This window comes from Cricetulus griseus, chromosome 2, assembly GCF_003668045.3.
Source record: "Cricetulus griseus strain 17A/GY chromosome 2, alternate assembly CriGri-PICRH-1.0, whole genome shotgun sequence".
Taxonomy (NCBI): Eukaryota; Metazoa; Chordata; class Mammalia; order Rodentia; family Cricetidae; genus Cricetulus; species Cricetulus griseus.
The window spans coordinates 265,712,074-265,729,914 of record NC_048595.1 but is presented as its reverse complement, the minus strand read 5'-3'; the positions used below and the strand labels follow the sequence as shown (position 1 = coordinate 265,729,914).

Sequence of the window (17,841 nt, the reverse complement as noted above, 5' to 3'; positions counted from 1 at the left end):
CAGATTAGCTCGGTTCTGGTTGGTATGCAGTAACATAAACAGCAGCTACACTCAGATCCTGAGGATACTTAGTAGGTAAAGTGTGCCCCCATTTTCTTTATCTGCAATCCCCCTGGATCTAAATAGGACAGGTCCATGTTTTAGATTCTAGGCTGGCAATGTAGCATGTGGATGTATGTCTACAGGAATTATGCAGGATTTCAAAGAACTCAAGGAGCGCCCACTACAGGTGAGAGCAGAATGATTCTTCTCACAGTCAGAAGCTAATTAAAGAGAAATGAAATGCAGCAATACCAAGGCAGTAGTGTGGGGCTAGAGGTGCAGGATGGAGACTCCAGAAAGCCTTGCAGAGTGGGCTGGATGAACAGATGCAGGGTCAGGAGTATCAGAATTGTAGGGAAAGAGAGCAGCAGGCCGAGTGTGCAGAGAGGGAACACAGTTGAGAAGGGCGCAGCTTGCAGAGTTAGGTGTCAGGGAACCCAGGACAGCTCTGAAAAACAGGCCAAGGATTTGTATTTCTTTTTCTTCCAAGTTTAATTATGAAGTATTTCAAAACTACAGTGCTGTGTGTGGTACGGCATGCCTGTAATCCCAGCATTCTAGCAATTAGGAGTTGGAAGCAGGAGGATCAGGAGTTCAAGGCTAAACTGGTTAATATAAGATGAGGGGGGGAGGAAGTAGTAGTAGTAGTAGAAGGAGGAAAAGGAAAAGAGAGAGAGAGAGAGAGAGAGAGAGAGAGAGAGAGAGAGAGAGAGAGAAGCTAGCTGCAGGCAGTAGTATGCTTGTAAATTAGCTTTCCATCTAGCATTTGAAGATTTCCGTGGTATAATATGCCTATCATGGCTGATTTCTTTCTTTTTTAAAATTTTTTTAATAGGATTTTTAAAAAAGATTTTATTTATTTATTTATTTATTTATTTATTTATTTATTTAATATACAACATTCTGCTTCCATGTATATCTGCACACCAGAAGAGGACACCAGATCTCATAATGGATGGTTGTGAGCCACCATGTGATTGCTGGGAATTGAACTCAGGACCTCCGGAAGAGCAGGCCATGCTCTTAACTGCTGAGTCATCTCTCCAATCCATCCCTCAGGGCTGATTTCATGTTGCCATGGGGCATGGAAATCACAAATTTTTTTTTTCCAGACAGGGTTTCTCTGTATTGCTTTGGTATCCTGGAACTCACTCTGTAGACCAGGCTTGCCTTGAACTCACAGAGATCTGCCTACCTCTGCCTCCCAAGTGCTGGGATTAAGGGTGAGCACCACCAACGCCCATCGGGATCACAAAATTCTTAAATATTTAATAATCACCATTAGGACTTGGCTTAGGCACATCCTTGGTAGCATTGGGCTTCACCCTGTCTCCAAAGAACATTCTTTCACATAATCATAATACTGCGATCTCACTAGGAAAGTTAACTAGAAACATCTTTAAAAATCATTTTATTAATTACTAAGTGGTCTCTGGCTGGCTTTGAACTTGGAAAGATCCTCTTGTCTTTGCTTCCCCATTGCTGGAATTACAGGCATGTGCCATCATGCTCAATTTTGGAACAACATTTAGTATCGTAATTTTCTGATCCTTGTCTGTTTTTCTTTTTTCCTTTGGAGACAAACTCTTGTTTTGCATCCTTGTGTTCGAGATAGTTTTCTGTCAACTTGACACAAGCTTGTATTGTCTGGGGAGAGGACCCTCAGTTGAGAAGATACCTCCATCTAGATACCTCTGTGGGACATTGTCTTAATTAATAATGGATATGGGTGGGCTCAGTGGTGGTACTGCCCAAGAGCAGACGGTTTGAGTGGTAGACGAAGCTGACGTGATCGAGCCAACAAACAGCATTCTTTCATAGCTTCTGCCATCAGTTCCTGCCCTGACTTCCCTCAGTGACAGGAGTAGTAAGAAATAAACCCTTTCCTCTCCAAGTTGTTTTCGGTCATCAAAGCAGTAGAATCCCTAACCAAAACTGCCACTGAAACTTGCTATGTACCCAAGGATGGCCTTGAACTTATCCTAGTACTCTTGCCTCTTGACACTGTGCCCAATGGCATCCTCATTTTAAAAGAAACAGTTATGTTGGGGGCTGGAGAGATGGCTCAGCAGTTAAGAGCACTGCCTGCTCTTCCAAAGGTCCTGAGTTCAATTCCCAGCAACCACATGGTGGCTCACAATCATCTGTAATGAGATCTGGTGCCCTCTTCTGGCCTGCAGTTATACATGCAGGCAAAACACTATACACATAATAAATAAATAAATAAATAAATAAATAAATAAATAAATAAATCTTAAAGAAACAGGTATGCTGTGGAATATATTTGTGTTGTAGGATATTTTGTGAACTTTATTTTACTTTTGAGACAGAGTCTCATGTAGTCTAGGCTGGCCACCAAGTCACTGTGTAGCTAAGGATAACCCTTCAGCTTCTGACTTCCCTGTCTTTACCTTCTGAGTGCAGGGATTACAGGCCTATATGCCACCTGCCTCCTTTATTGAACCCAGGGATTCATATGTGCTAGGCAACTGTTCTTTCAACTGAACTACACCCGTAGCCCTTCTGTAAACTTTACTGAACCAGGTCCAACTGAATATTTGATGGTAGCTAATAGGGCATTTAATCTTGTAGTCTGGCTATAGGGCTACACAGTGAGAGCCTATCTTAGAAAAGAAAGAAAAGAAAAGAAAAGAGCAGATGCCACTAGACTTGATCCCACAGCTGTGATCCCAGCACTCCAGCCTCCCCCCCACTTCCCTCTCTATCATACACACACACACACACACACACACACACACACACACACACACACACACACAGAGCCAGAGTTGAAGCCTGAGAAACACTTCCCAGATCACTACACTGACTATCCCAATTGAACGCATTTACTTCGTGAGACATTTATTTTGGATGACTGTGTTTTATTAATTTTTTTAGAGTTAGCATTGCTGGCCTAGAATTCCTAGGTTCATGCGACTCTTCTGTCACACTCTCCCAAGTGTTGTCTGGGATTATAGTAGAGATGCACCACATGGCATCTGGTAAGAGCATAAATAATAATAATAATAATAATAATAATAATAATAATAATAATAATGCTGGTAAGATGGCTTCAGAAAGAAAAGGTGCTTGCTGTATGAGCCTGGGGACCTGACTTCAATCCTCAGGACTGACACAAAGATAGAAGGTGAGAACTGACTCACCACAGTTGTGCTCTGACCTCCATCCACACTGTAGCACATGTATGTGCTACAAGTCATGTACATACACATGCACAGTAACAACAAATAAGCAAATTTTTAAAATTCAAAAACCAATTCTTCTGGCTTCATGCATATTTTGACTGGAAAATGGAAAAAGCAAAAGCTGACGGAAAGAAAGAGCTTTGGTTCTAAGGCTTAAAAATCATTCTTGACACAGGACATAACAACAATACACACACATAAATACAAAAGGTGACTTGTCAATCTGTTTATTTCTCTGATATAGTACTTTGGGCACTAAAATAATTAAATGTAGAAGTCAACCATATAATTGTGGAAGTGCAGTCCACTTGAAGTAAATTAAGCAAATCCCCTGCTGGAGCATACAATTAAAGACACACACTGAAAGAGTGGAATAGGAAAGGTGGAGTGCATTTTTGCTTAACATTTATTAAACACCTTCTGAGGGTATATGCTGCTTACACGACACCTTTCTGAGCAGAACCCCTGTCTGCTTTTGGAAGCTATGGTTCATGTTCTTTTAAACATTGAAGAATTCCTGGCTACAGTGAGTGGCTCATGCCTCTAACTCTAGCACTTGGGAGGCAGAGGCAGGTGGATCTCAGTTAGTATGAGGCCAGCCTGGTCTACATAGTAAGTCCCAGGCCAGCCAGAGTTATATAGTGATACCCTATCTCAAAAACAGGCATACAAACCCCTCAAAATCTTGGAGGTGGGTTCCTTGCATGGGCGGTGACTGGTTACAGAGGTGGAGGCAGCCTCGACTCTGCTCAAGGATACTAGGGAAAGACAGGAAACATCCTCACCCCATCTCGTTTCACCAGAGAGGATGCTGGGATGAGAGGCCAAGTGACACGGACAAGGGTTGTCCGTAGAGAACCAGCCTGCCTGCCTGCCTGCCTGCCTGCCTGCCTGCCTCCCTCCCTCCCTCCCTCCTCCCTCCCTCCCTTCCTCCTTCCTCCATTTCTTCTTCCTTTTTCAGACAGGGTCTCATTCTGTAGCCCAAGCTGGATTGGACCTGGCAACAACCCTCTTGCCTCAGCCTCCAAGGGCTGGAATTAAATGAAAAGCCACCATACCTGGCCAGAGAATTTTTTCATAGCCCTGAAATCGTGGCTTTCCTGCCTCCGATTCCTGGGACAGGGATTACAGGCTGTGATAACCTGCCTAGCTGTGATGATAACCTTATTTATTACAAAATAGGAGTACACTTTACTTAAGTAATTATGGCCACATAATTGGATATAAAGGTGACCAACATCTTGAATAATGAACAAAGCCTGTCCTCTTGACTCTGGAGTCCACGAGGTACACCAGGCATGGTGGAATGCACCTATAATCCCAGTGTTGAGTTACATACTGAGCTGTTGACCCATCTGGGCTTCCATGGAGACCCTCTGTCAGGAACCAAAACTCAAACCAAACCAAACCACGAATCATTCATTATAGTTTCAGACACCGAGGCGACAGTCGAGAAAATGCAATGCAGAAATAGGTCCAGTGAAAGCACCATCTAAGGTTGTGAGTAGGAGCAGTCCCAGAGATGAAGGCCCTGGCCAAAGTCAGTGCAGTGAGCTCTTTTGCTGCTTAAGCAGCAGAGCCTACCTGCCTCCCTGAGGGGCACTGCTGGCACTTTCTCAGTACACAGCCCCAGGTGGTGACAGGGCTCTCCCTGATTTGCAGGCCCTGGCAATGGAGAGGGCCACAGCTGTACAAACCAAAGACAAAACTGTCAGCTGGACACAGCTGCAGTTAAAAAAAATAAATAAATAAAAGCAAAACACTCCTTTTTCTTTCTCTTTTTTGAGACAGGATTTTGGGTAGGCAAGGTTGGCCTTGAACTCTTGTTTCCATCCCTGAGTACTGAGATTCTAGGTAGGACCCACCACACCTGGCTTTGTTATTTATTTTTCTGGTTTTTACAGCAACCTTCCCACACCTCACACCTGAGAATACATGGTGTGCCACCATGCCATGGTGCTTGCTGTAAGTGGCTTTAGACATCTTTATTTGTGTGTGCCCCCCCCCCCCCCCCCGTTGTGTGTGTGTGTGTGTGTGTGTGTGTGTGTGTGTCTGTGTGTGTGTGTGTCTGTGTGTGTGTGTGTGTGTGTAAGAGAGAACGTGGGTGCGTGTTCGTAACAGCTGTGTGGAAGTTCAGAGGATGATTTTAAGGAGTTGGTTTTCTTTCGCTGTAGGCTTGGGGGATCCAGCTCAGGGCATCAGGCCCAGGAAAGCAAATGCCTGATGCATTCTAGCCGTCTGACTAACACTGTTATTGAGGCTTTAAAAGATTATATTTTGGGGCTAGCGAGATGGCTCAGTGGTTAGGAGCACTGACTGTTCTTCCAGAGGTCCTGAGTTCAATTCCCAGCAACCACATGGTGGCTCACAACCACCTTGAATGAGATCTGGTGCCCTCTGCTGGCATGCAGGCAGAAGACTGTATACATAATAAATACATAAAATCTTTAAAAAAAAAAGATTATATTTTTTGTTACTGGCGTCTAAAGCGTTTATTAGAATTATTAATGCCATGAACAGATACAGGGGAAATAGCATGAGGACATTGAGGAGAGTTCAGGCCGGAGCACTAGAGATGCACAGCATAACCAGGTCTTTGAAAAGAATCAGAGCCTCTTTTTAAAATTTTGTATCAAGCCAGGTGGTGGCGGCACATGCCTTTAATCCCAGATCTTGGAAAGCAGAAGCAGGTGGATCTCTGTGAGTTCAAGGCCAGCCTGGTCTACAAGTCTACAAGAGCTAGTTTCAGGACAGCTAGGACTACACAGAGAAACCCTGTCTTGAAAAACAACAACAAAAACTAAAAATCAAAACAAAACCCCCCAAAATTCTGTGTCGTTAATTATATATACTAACTGTATGCTAATTATGTATACATACATGTGTCTGTTGGAATGTGCACATGAGTGCAGGTACTCACAGAGTCCAGAAGAGGGCATCAGAACTCCTGTCCTCTGCAAGAACAGCACACTGTATTAACTGCTGAGTAATCTCTACAGTCCTTGTGAAGGCTTTAAATATTGTTCTACACAGGGAAATCTTCAGAAACAATTTGCCATTAAGGCCCAAATTTAGACTCCCATAGAACTTGACTGAAGGGAAGGTCTTGTGGAGTGTGTGTGTGTGTGTGTGTGGGGGGGTGTTGATGGGGGATGTCCTTCTGTATATGTTTCTTATTGATTGATGATTAAAACACTGTTTGGCCAAGGAGGCAGAAGATAGGAGGGACTAGGAGATGAGGAGAATTCTGGGAAAGGTAGGCAGAGGGGTTGGTCAGAACAGATTCCATCTAGCCCACCAAAGGAATAACAGATTTATAGAAATGGGTTAATAATTAAGACAGAGCTAGCCAATAAGAAGCCCAAACCATTGGCCAATAGTTCCATAATTAATATAAGTCTCTGTGTGTTCATTGGGGGCTGAAGCAGTGGGGGGGACCTAGGCAGGACAAGAGAAAACCCAGCAACAGGGGGTTGATGACAAAAACCAGGATTTAACCTTGTAAAGTCCGAGACAGTCATGCTGACATGTACTTAGTCCCAGTACCTAGGAGGCTGAGGTAAGACAATTCTGGATTTGGGAGGAGGCTAATCTATCTCAAAATAAACACATAAAGTCCTGCCTACACACTAATAATAAGTACATTAGGGGCTGGAGAGATGCTCAGAGGTTAAGAGCACTTGTTCTCCCAGAGACCTGAGTTTGGATCCCAGCACCCATGTCAAATAGCTGGCAACTGCCTCTTAGACTACCAGGACATCCAATGCCCCCTTCCAATCTCTGTGGGCACCTGCACACACATGCACATGTATAGAAATAGCTAACTATCCATGTACACACAAATAAATAAATAAAAGAAAGAAGTAAATCTAAGGAAAAAAATAATAAGTAGGAACTGGAGAGACTGCTTAGCGGTTAAGAGCACCCATGTGGTGGCTCTCAACTACTGGAAATTTCAGTTCCCGGAAATCTGATACCTTCTTCTGACTTCCATGGACACTACCAGGTACATACATATGCTACATGTACATATATGCTGGCAAAATACTCACATATATGCAATATATAAAAAGCAAAATAAAATAAATTAAAGTTTGTAACTGAATAAGAATAGCAAGTTTTCTCTAGTATTTGGAATAATAAATCTACTATCATGGAAGACAAACAGGAAATAGATCAACTATAGAATGAGTTTAAAATTGTAAAACTACAGCTGGGAACCGAGGCACACACCCATAATCCCAGGAGGATCAGAAATTCAAGGTAAACTTTAGCTACACTGCAAATCTGTGGGTGGGGGGCAAAAAGATCGATTATGATATTTTGGGGTGCAAACCTCAGCTATATTCAAGGAGCCTGAATCTCCCATTGTCTTTCAGATGCCAGCTAATTACCACCGGGTGACTTGGCCTCAATGGAGAATGTCTCCTTGTTTGCATAACAATAGACTTAGGCCCTGGGTGGGCCCACACCTATTCTGAGGACTTGTATACATGCCTAGCAATTGGTGAGAGGCTAGAGAGGGTGTGCAGTTATATGGGTGCCTCTAGGATTACAGGAAATATGTGATATCAGCTTTATAAATGATAATAGTGTCTTCTGATATTACCCCCACTGTTAGAAAGCTATTTAAGAGGATGCTTGAATAAACGGTGGACTGCAGTCTCCAGCATGGACTGAGAGCCCTCCTGGGATGACAAGATGTGTCTGTCTGTCCTTAATGCCTCAGGGTAGCTAGTAGTTTCCCTATCCACACTCTCCCACTTAGGGATGGACCCGGGGCTGTTTGGATGGCTCCGATTACAGTCCCAAAGACATCAGCCCAGAATAGATGGCTCCTGTATTGTGGGACTGACACAGGCTGAACCCTGGCACAAATCCAAGGCCAGTGTGGGCTACATACAATCGAGAAAGAAAAAAGAAAGGAAGAAAGAAAGGAAGAAAGAGAGAGAGAGAGAGAGAGAGAGAGAGAGAGAGAGAGAGGGAGGGAAGGAGAGAAAAAGGGAGGGAGGGAGGGGAGAAGGAAGGAAGGAAGGAAGGAAGGAAGGAAGGAAGGAAGGAAGGAAGTGAAGGGACCAGTTCCCCTTTCGGCAGTCATAGCGGCCGAACACGCGCTTGTCTTAGTCACTAGAAAGTCAGATGCCTGCCTCGTGACAAGGAACCAATCAGAAGTTAGCTGGTGGCGCTATGCTTTACAACCCTGGGTGTGCTTTACAGACAAGCGCACAGCAATGACGCACAAAGCATAGCCACCCTGGGAGGGCCTATGGGCCATAACAACCAGTTGACCAATCAACACAGGTCAAGCCCTCCAAGCCTGGAGGCACACCAATAGTGAGCCTGTGCGTACCCCTAGACACTCCCCTTACACTGTCCTATAAGATCTCTTGGGAGGCCCTAGGAACTGTCTTTTCTAGCCATCCGCCATGGCGGGTGGGTGAAAGACCCGAGCTAACATGGGGTTAGCTCGTTAAATTACAATAAAGCCTCATGCAGTTTGCAGCAAGCTCTCGAATCCGCCTGGTGATTGGGGTGACCGAGGTCGTGGCCTGGGACCCTGGATACCTGAGTTTTCCAGGGGTCTAACAGAAGGAAGGAAAAAAGAAAGGAAGACTGAAATAAATACTAGGATTAGAACCCTAAAGTATCAGCACCCCAGACTGATAGCTGGGAAACCAGCATAGGACTGTTCCAGACCCCCTGAATGAGGAGGTCAGTCTGGAGGTCTGAACATTCTATGGGGTCACTGGTAGAGTGGATCAGTATTTACCCCTAGTACACAAATTTTGGAATCTCACTCCACCTAGAGGGATACTCTCTCAGCCTAGACACACGGGGAGGGTCTAGGCCCTGCTCCAAATGATATGACAGACTCTGAAGATCATCCATGGAAGACCTCACCCTCCCTGGGGAGCAGAAAGGGGTTGGGATGGGGCCAGTGGGGGGTAGGGGAAGAGGGGAGGGAGAGGGAAGTGGGATTGACATGTAAAAGAAGCTTGTTTCTAATTTTAAGAAAAACAACAACAACAACAACAACAACAACAACAACAAAAGAACCCTAAAGGACAAACTGTATTCACTATCCAGTCCCACTCCAAGACTAGTGACTGTGTCACCCAGCGAGCCCCTCCCTCACAGGCTTTCTTGTTCACTTCCTAAGAGGCTCCTCCTCCCTCCCGGTCTCCACTCAGGGCACCTCACCGGTATCCCTCCACTCCACAATGCTCCTTATGCAGGGAACACACATGAATGTCCTTCCCAGCCACTGAGGGCCTCAAGAGTCTCAAGAGTAACAAGCAACTGACCTGTGTCTTCAAACAGGGACAAAAGGGAAGGTACATGACGGCTTTATGAGTTTATGACAAGATTCCAGAGGTTATTAGACAGACGGCTCATGGATGCTAGGAAGATAGGCAATTGTCATAGGGTCCCCAGCACAGGCTCATCTTTCCGGAGCAGAACCCAAGCCCTTGAGAATATCAAGTTCACACCTTTTCACTGAGCTACACTGCTATCTGCCCCTACTCCCAGAGTTGGAAATAAAATGGCCAATTTAATGAGAAACTACAAATTGAGATCAAGGCCGGGCATTGGTGGTGCCCATCTTTAATCCCAGCACTCGAGAGGCAGAGGCAGGCAGATCTCTGTGAGTTTGAGCCGAGCCTGGTCTCCAGGGCGAGTTCCAGGACAGCCTCCAAAGCCACAGAGAAACCCTGTCTCAAAAAACAAAACTAAAAACTAAAAACAAAACAAAACAAACAAACAAATAAAAACCCCCAAATTGAGATCAAGATACACTCAGTGATGGGCACTAGTTCTTTGGTAGTTGGAGAGCAGGAGAGGGGACAGAAGAGGACACAGCATCCACAGGGACAAATCAATAAACAAGCCATTCAAGCCTGAGAAGGAAGTTAGGGCTTGCACCCCAGGCATTGCTCCTGGGCTGTTCTTTTTGCTCCACACCCCAGTGCCACATGGAGTGCCTCAATGTGGGAGTGGGCATGTAGTCCTTCTGTTAAAAAATTTATTTTGGGGGCTGGAGAGATGGCTCAGTGGTTGGGAGCATTGATTGCTCTTCCACTGGACCTGGGTTCAATTACCAGCACCCATATGGCAGCTCACAACTGTCTGTAACTCCAGTTCCAGGGGATCTGACACTCTAACACCGGCATACAAGCAAGCAAAACACCAATAAAATCAATAAAAACCATTAATTAATTAAAAAAGAACCACCAAGATAAACCAGTGACATTAGGTGGAGTTTGAACTGATAGCCAGGGAGCCTGCATGAGACTGACCTAGGCACTCTGCATATATGTTACAGTTGTGTAGATTGGCCCTCTTATGGGACTCCTAAAAGCAGGAACAGGGGCTGTCTTACTCTTTTACTGGCTTTTGGGACCCTACTTCTCATTCTGGGTCACCTTGCCCAGCCTTAATACACGGGGAGGTGCTTAGTCTTATTGAAACTTGATATGCCACGTTTTATTGATACTCCCAGGAGACTTGGCCTTTCCTGGATGGAGATGGAAAAGGAGGGGATTAGGTGTGGGAGGAGGAAATGAGGGAGAGGCGCTGGGAGGGTAGGATGGGGGGAGACTTCAGCCAGGAGGTAAAATAAATAAATGAATAAAGAAAAATTACTTTTGAAGCAGGCAGTGAAATCTCTAAAGTAGCTGAGGATGACTTTGAACTTCTTGATCCTCCTGCCTCCACCTGCTGAGATTATAGGCATGCATCACCACACCTTTTACTTCTAGATTTTTTTTTCTGTATGTGGGTGTTTTAACTGCATGTATGTCTGTGTACCACAGGCATGCCTGGTATCCTCAGAGGTCAGAGAAGGGAGTCTGATCCCTTGCGGCTGGTATTACAGATGGTTGTGACCCACCAAGTGGGTGCTGGAATCGAACCCAGGTCCTCTGGAAGAGCAGTCAGTGCTCTTAGCTGCTGAGTCATCTTTCTAGATGATTGAGCACAGGCCTGTAGCATGCTAGGCAAGTACTCTTCCAATTGAGATATAGCCTCAGCCGACAACCCTTTTGTTTGTTTTACATTTATCATTTTTGTGTGTGTAGGCTCACGTGCCATGGCACACATGGGGAGGTCCGAGGGCACTTGGGCTGGTTCTGTTTGTTCATCTTTATGTGTGTGGGTCAGGGAAAAGACTCTGATGGCCAGGGTTACACAGCAAGACTCTTTAAGCACTGAGTACCTCTGCTTTTTTGTGGGGGGAGTCCACTTGATTCTTAGCTTCAGAAATAGCAGAGATGTTAAAGCTTAGATTTTGGAAACTTAGTCCTTCATGGGTAAATTGGGGGTTGGTAAACAATGTGACAATATGGATTTGGACATACAAATAGAGCTTACTAGAAAATGTTTCATAGTGCATTCTTTTTTTTTTTTTTTTTTTTTTTTCGAGACAGGGTTTCTCTGTGGCTTTGGAGGCTGTCCTGGAACTAGCTCTTGTAGACCAGGCTGGTCTTGAACTCACAGAGATCCGCCTGCCTCTGCCTCCCGAGTGCTGGGATTAAAGGCGTGCGCCACCACCGCCTGGCTATAGTGCATTCTTATTGTAGATGAAAGCAATCTCTAGTGCCATGCTGCCAGGACTTAATACTGGCTTTCTTTACCACATTTCTGGGAGCTACTTAAACAAAGATGAAGAAGGAATGTATATTGAAATTTAATTTTCAGATGTCACACTGCCAGAGAGATAGCTAACAAATGGACAGCATTAAGATTGGAATGGTTCTGACATGCTGGACAATGAGCCACTGTTAGCCAATGAAACATTTAACAGTGCTAATGGTATAGCTGTGCATCTGGCTTTAAATAATTGTAAAAGTAAAAGCTCTGATTTGGCAGTGACTCATAGAATGTCTCAGAATCTCTGAAAACTACAATCTTTATCTAAGCCAAGACCATGTTGTAGATATAAAAGGCAAATGCATGCTTTGTAAGCACTACCAGATGGTCATGTCCAAAATACAGGTGTGGATGGTCTCACTGCTGTCTCTGAAACTTAAGTTTAAAAAATTGTTTAATCTAGGCATGGCAGTGCATACCTTAATCTCAGCGCTGGGGGCTGAGGCAAGGCAACCATGTCAATAGCATAAGGGCATTCTCAAATAATACGAACACTAACATTACTATAGGGAGACCCTTGTGTTCTTTATTTTCCTTTGCTGTGATAAAACATTATGACTTCTGGGACTTGTAAGAGGAAGTATGTTTGGGCTTGCAGTTCCAGAGGGGGCGTCCATAACAGCCAGGGAGGGATGGCAGGAAGCTACTACATCACATCTGCAAACACAAGCGTGGTGGGAGCAAACTCAAGTGGGGCAGGTTATGACTTTCCAAGTCTGCCTCCACGGTGTACATCCTCCAATAATGCTGCACCACCAACTGGGGACCAAGAGTTCAAATACCCACCCAGCTTAGGAGAACATTCACATTCAAACTATCACTCCCTTTCAAAACAACCAACCAACCAACCAACCAACCAACCAACCAACCAACCAACCCAACCCAACCCAACCCAACCCAGCCCAACCCAGCCCAACCCAACCCAAACCCAAACCCAAACTGGGACTTACAGAGTGGACCAATACTAGGCTACTTGAGAAGCAGGAGGATTGTAAATTCAACGTCAGCCTGGGCTACAGGAGTCAAGATCATCTTGGCTGGCAGATGTATTAGCAGGTAAAGGCACTTGCTGTCATGCCTGATAACCTGAGTTAGATTGCTGGACCTACATGGTAGAAGGAAACCCACCTAGTAAAAGGAGACAACCGACTCTTGCAAGTTGTTCACATGCACACTAAACCCCCCAAACAAGGCCAGAAGTCTGGGCAACTTAGTGAGACCCGGTGTAAAATACAGTGAAGTAAAATAAACTTATTTTTTAAAGCCCGTTAAACCCTTATACTATGAAAAGTATGGAATAATATGTAACATACATTTTAACAAGTCCATCTACATTTTTGTGAGTTAAACGTTCTGTGTACTATTATGGGAACATATGATATTGGATATACTGATATCCATTTCCTTAAAGAGTTCTGAGACCCAAAGCCCACTGAGATGGGACATAGAGGGAGACATGGGCTCTGGAAAAGAATGCCACTGTTTCTAGAGGTGGTGGCATTTTAGGCACAGGTGAAGCCACACAAGACCTTTGTAAGTCTAATGGGAAACACGTTAAACTCAACTAACTCAACAACTACAGGGTCAATTCACTTCTGCTGTGTCTCATAATAGCACAGAAAACAGGACTGGGGCGACAATTCACTGGGTTAAAGCACTGGCGATGAGTTTGAATCTCCACAATCATGCAAAGCCAGATGTGTAGTGAGATGCTGTAGTCTCAGTGTTCCTGAGGGGAGATAGGAGGCAGAAACTGAAGAAGCCCTGAGTGACTGCTGGCCCAACTAGCCTGGTGTATATACCCCAAACAAAACCAAGCAAGATCACTCCTGAGACCCTGCTCCAAACAAAGTGGAAGGTGAGGAACAACGCCTGCCGGAGGCTGCCCTCTGAGAGCTCCATGCATGGACTGGCAAGCACTCTCCCACATCCACACAGACATGGAATCAGTGGGACAGTGAGCACAGGACTGGAGAACACTGGACCTAGCAGAGTGGCCTCTTTGAACCCAGGTTTCTCAGCTGTCCATGAGAAAAAGAACACCTGAGATAATTTAAATTGGCAAAGTTCAGAGAAGAGGACATGGGGTCCACACATGATCACGGTGCACCTAGCTTTGAGTATAAACACTCATAGATTATTTCATATGGGCTCATGGAGGTACCCAAAATTGTCTAGGTCCCTACTTGCTAATGAATTGGAAACAAGCTTATGTTTGAAAATGAATTCACAAATTAGTTAACGTCTTCTTTTATTCATTTATTTTGGTTTTATTGTGAGAGTCTCACTCTGTAGCCCAGGATACCCCGGAACTTACTATGTAGTTCAGGCTGGTCTCAGTCTCCCAAGTAATGAGATTACAGGTGTGACCCACTCTGCCCAGTTTATTTACTTATTTATTTTGAATAATGGAGATCAGACCTAGCCTTGTGCATGCTAGACAAGTGTTCTGCCATTAAGCTACAGGTTCAGCCTATGCCCATTTTAAATTTAAGCTATTCTCTGTAAAAGAAGCAAACAAAACAGGCTCAGCAGTTAAGAGCACTTGTTGCTCTTACAGAGGACCGAGGTTTAGTTCCCAGAACTTATGTAGTAGTTCATAACCATCCATAACTGCAGTGCCAGGGGATCTGATACCTTCACTTCTGCAGGCAGTGGGCATCATGTGTTGCCATACATACATGTAGAAAAAACACTCATGCACATAAAAACGTGTTTTAGAAAAAAGTACAGTCGGGCTGGAGAGATGGCTCAGAGGTTAAGAGCACTAGCTGCTCTTCCAGAAGTCCTGAGTTCAATTCCCAGCAACCACATGATGGCTCACAACCATGAGTAATGAGATCTGGTGCCCTCTTCTGACCTGCAGGGACACATGCAGACAGAACACTGTATACATAATAAGTAAATCTTAAAAAAAAAAAAAGAAAAGAAAGAAAAAAGTACAGTCTATAATTCTAGCACTTGGAAGGCCTAGAAAGAGACTGTGGGGCTGGAGAGATGGTTCAGAGGTTAAGAGCACTGACTGCTCTTCCAGAGGTCCTGAGTTCGATTCCCAGCAACCATATGGTTCACAACCATCCGTTATGAGATCTGGTGCCCTCTTCTGGTGTGCAGATATACATGGAAGCAGAATGTTATATACATAATAAATAAATAAATAAAATCTTTAAAAAAAAAAAAAAGACTGTGAATTCAAGGAAGCATGGGCAATACAGTAAGACCCTGCCTCTACAAGAAGGAAAACGACTGCTTGAGACACTTGGTATGACTTTTCTTGCCCTCTCTTTTCACACGTCTATCAGGCTCAGTCTGGGTGGTGTGGGGGTCTCCTCACTGAAGTGAAACCCCAGAACTAATTCTAAGATTGCTGCATCTCCTTGGCACTCGTGTGAGCTCATAGAGTGGAATACTATGCACAAAGAGAGCAGTGGACCCCCACTCATAGAATACAAACGACCATACCTGAGGAGATACACCCTACAAAGCACGTAAACGCTGCGTACTTGTATATGTACACACATGTGCACATCCGTACATATGGTTTAGAGGTGTTGTAATCTCTACTGACACAAAGGTCAGGTGAAGGATGTTTGCTGCTTCAAGAAACAGAGACAGGAGATTGCTCCTCTGGAGCCCCTCCCATTCTTTTAATTAATAAGTCTATGTTCATGTCACAAAAATAAAACAAACAAACCCAAAAACCAAAAAAACAAAAACAAAAACAAAAAAAACCCAACAAAAAACCACCACCACCACCAACGACAAAAAAACCCCACATCAATAAAAGGCAGAAACTGAGATCAATTTGTGCAACTTAGGGCCTGAGCCTGATTTTAGAATGTAATTTAATAGGACAAAATTAGTTTAATTGTAATTTACAAATGGCCATCAACATTTAGTAGGCTTAGCATCTGAGGTTAGTAATATGGAATTTAATTTAATTTAGGGTTAACCCCAAAGCAAAATCAGTCATTGTTTCTTGTTTGTCTTTTTTTTTTTTTTTTTTTTTTTTTTTTTTTTTTTTGTTTTTCGAGACAGGGTTTCTCTGTGTAGCTTTGGAGCCTATCCTGGCACTCGTTCTGGAGACCAGGCTGGCCTCAAGCTCACAGAGATCTGCCTGCCTCTGCCTCCCGAGTGCTGGGATTAAAGGTGTGCGCCACCAATGCCCGGCTGGTTGTCATGTTTTCCAAAGGAAAATTTAGGATTTATAAATAAATAGATTTATCCATATTCTGATTCAAAGTTATTTTTTAATTTTAGTATCATACTCCAAAAACAGGAACTTAATTCTACACATTAAAATTAAAAAAGCCTAACTGGGCCCATCGAGAGTTTCAGTAAATTCTTTAATAGAAATTCAACAAGCAAAACGTGTCATGGGTGCAGACTGTGGAAGCAAGCCCTTCTTGCCTGGAGAGTGCTTTCTTTTTGAATCGCTATATAGTCTGTACTAAATCTCATGACAAACACTATGCTGGGCATTTAATTAAAAGGAATATCGTGGGACAAGGACATGCATACCATGTAGGTATCACACAGTGCTGGGGTATTTGAGGAACACATAAGCTATGTGAGTCTGAATTTGGGTTCCTAGGATTTTACTTGAATTTAATTTTACTTATCAATTTCTTTTTGTTGTTGTACAGCCTGCTCATGATCCAAACTGTTATCCACTTTAGTGTCTGAGTACTCAGGCACCACACTGCCACTACAACCATCCTTATGATCTAGCTTGATAACAACCTTGCATGTATCCTGATGGGCATAACTTCACTAGAAAGCACTTGCCACAACATAAAAAGAATAATAAAGACAATGAAATAAATGTGACCCTCACCACATCTTCCATGTCAGTTGGGGCAATGGAGAAATGTATATGGAGCGAGGGTGTCACTGTCTGAGCCATGGAAGTATAATCACACTTGCAGGCAGGACTGATAGCTCCTTCCATGTAAGGGGTGTGTGTGTGCGGGGGGGGGGGGGCAGGCATGGCTCACATGTGGAAATCAGAGGACAACTTTGTGACACCTGTTCTCTTCTGCCAGTTTTCCATGGGTTTGGGGATTGAACTCAGGTACCAGGCTTGTGAGGTAAGCCTGCTGAACCATCTTGTCTGCCAACATGAAGGGTTTCTGTAGAATGGCATGATGGGTATATTGTTGATTCAGATACCTGTCTCCCTTGAGGGGATGGTGACAAGAATTGATTTGGTGGTGGGGGCAGGTTCTCACTATGTAGGCCAGGTGACTGGCCTTGCCTCAGCCTCTCCAATGCTGGAATTACAGGCACATCTACTATGTCCAACTATGAGAATTTGTTAAGTGGTTATACTGTAAGACTTTCTTGGCAGAGTGAAGAAAGCTTACTACCTTTTTGAAAGTCTCATTAATCATTACACGGGCTCAGCAAACATAAATCCATTTATTAGGCAACACCATTTCTAAGAATGGAATATGCTACACCAGAGAATAATATATACCATTTTTTGAGACCCCCCAAGAGCAAAGCCTGCTTTACGACTTTTGTAGTATGTTGACAGAGCATGAGAAGGTGTGTGGCAGAAAAGCACACATACTGTGGAGTCAGCCAACCATAGCCTAACTAGGGGAACACTGAGTGTGCTGGGTAAGGCATACAGCAAACCATGTGTACTATGGTGTGTGCATGTTAGTAAAAGCACAGAACACAGAAAGGCTGCTGTTGTTTCTAAACAGGTGCACACAAATCTCGTCAGGAATGAACTGAAAATACAGGTCAGGATACATGTTTTAAGACTAGGGCAGGGAGCCCTTCCTCAGGGGGCGCCATTGTGCTGCGCACTTGGCAGCCTTCTCGATGAAACTGGTTTTATGATGTCATGAACAGTCAAGACCTTTCATTGAGCTAGGAAGCTAAGGGTTGTAGGGACAGGATAGGATCTACTTACCCCAGTCTCTACTTGACA

The 17,841-nt window shown here is 44.1% G+C and overlaps 1 protein-coding gene across 4 annotated transcripts in view; it reads right to left on the bottom strand.

Annotated features, from left to right (window-relative positions):
- The window catches only part of Pdss2 (decaprenyl diphosphate synthase subunit 2), a 233,477-nt gene that overhangs the window by 3,850 nt on the left and 211,786 nt on the right, over window positions 1-17,841 (bottom strand). The window contains exon 8 of one of the 4 annotated variants that reach the window (XM_027402245.2): window positions 6,169-6,202. The exons of 2 other annotated variants lie outside the window; for them this stretch is intronic. In XM_027402245.2, coding sequence (XP_027258046.1) covers window positions 6,169-6,202 — 34 coding nt within the window. Of the gene's footprint in view, window positions 1-6,168; window positions 6,203-12,889; window positions 13,003-17,841 lie in introns of those variants that run through there. One more of the 4 variants, XM_035440369.1, reaches the window with a different exon arrangement.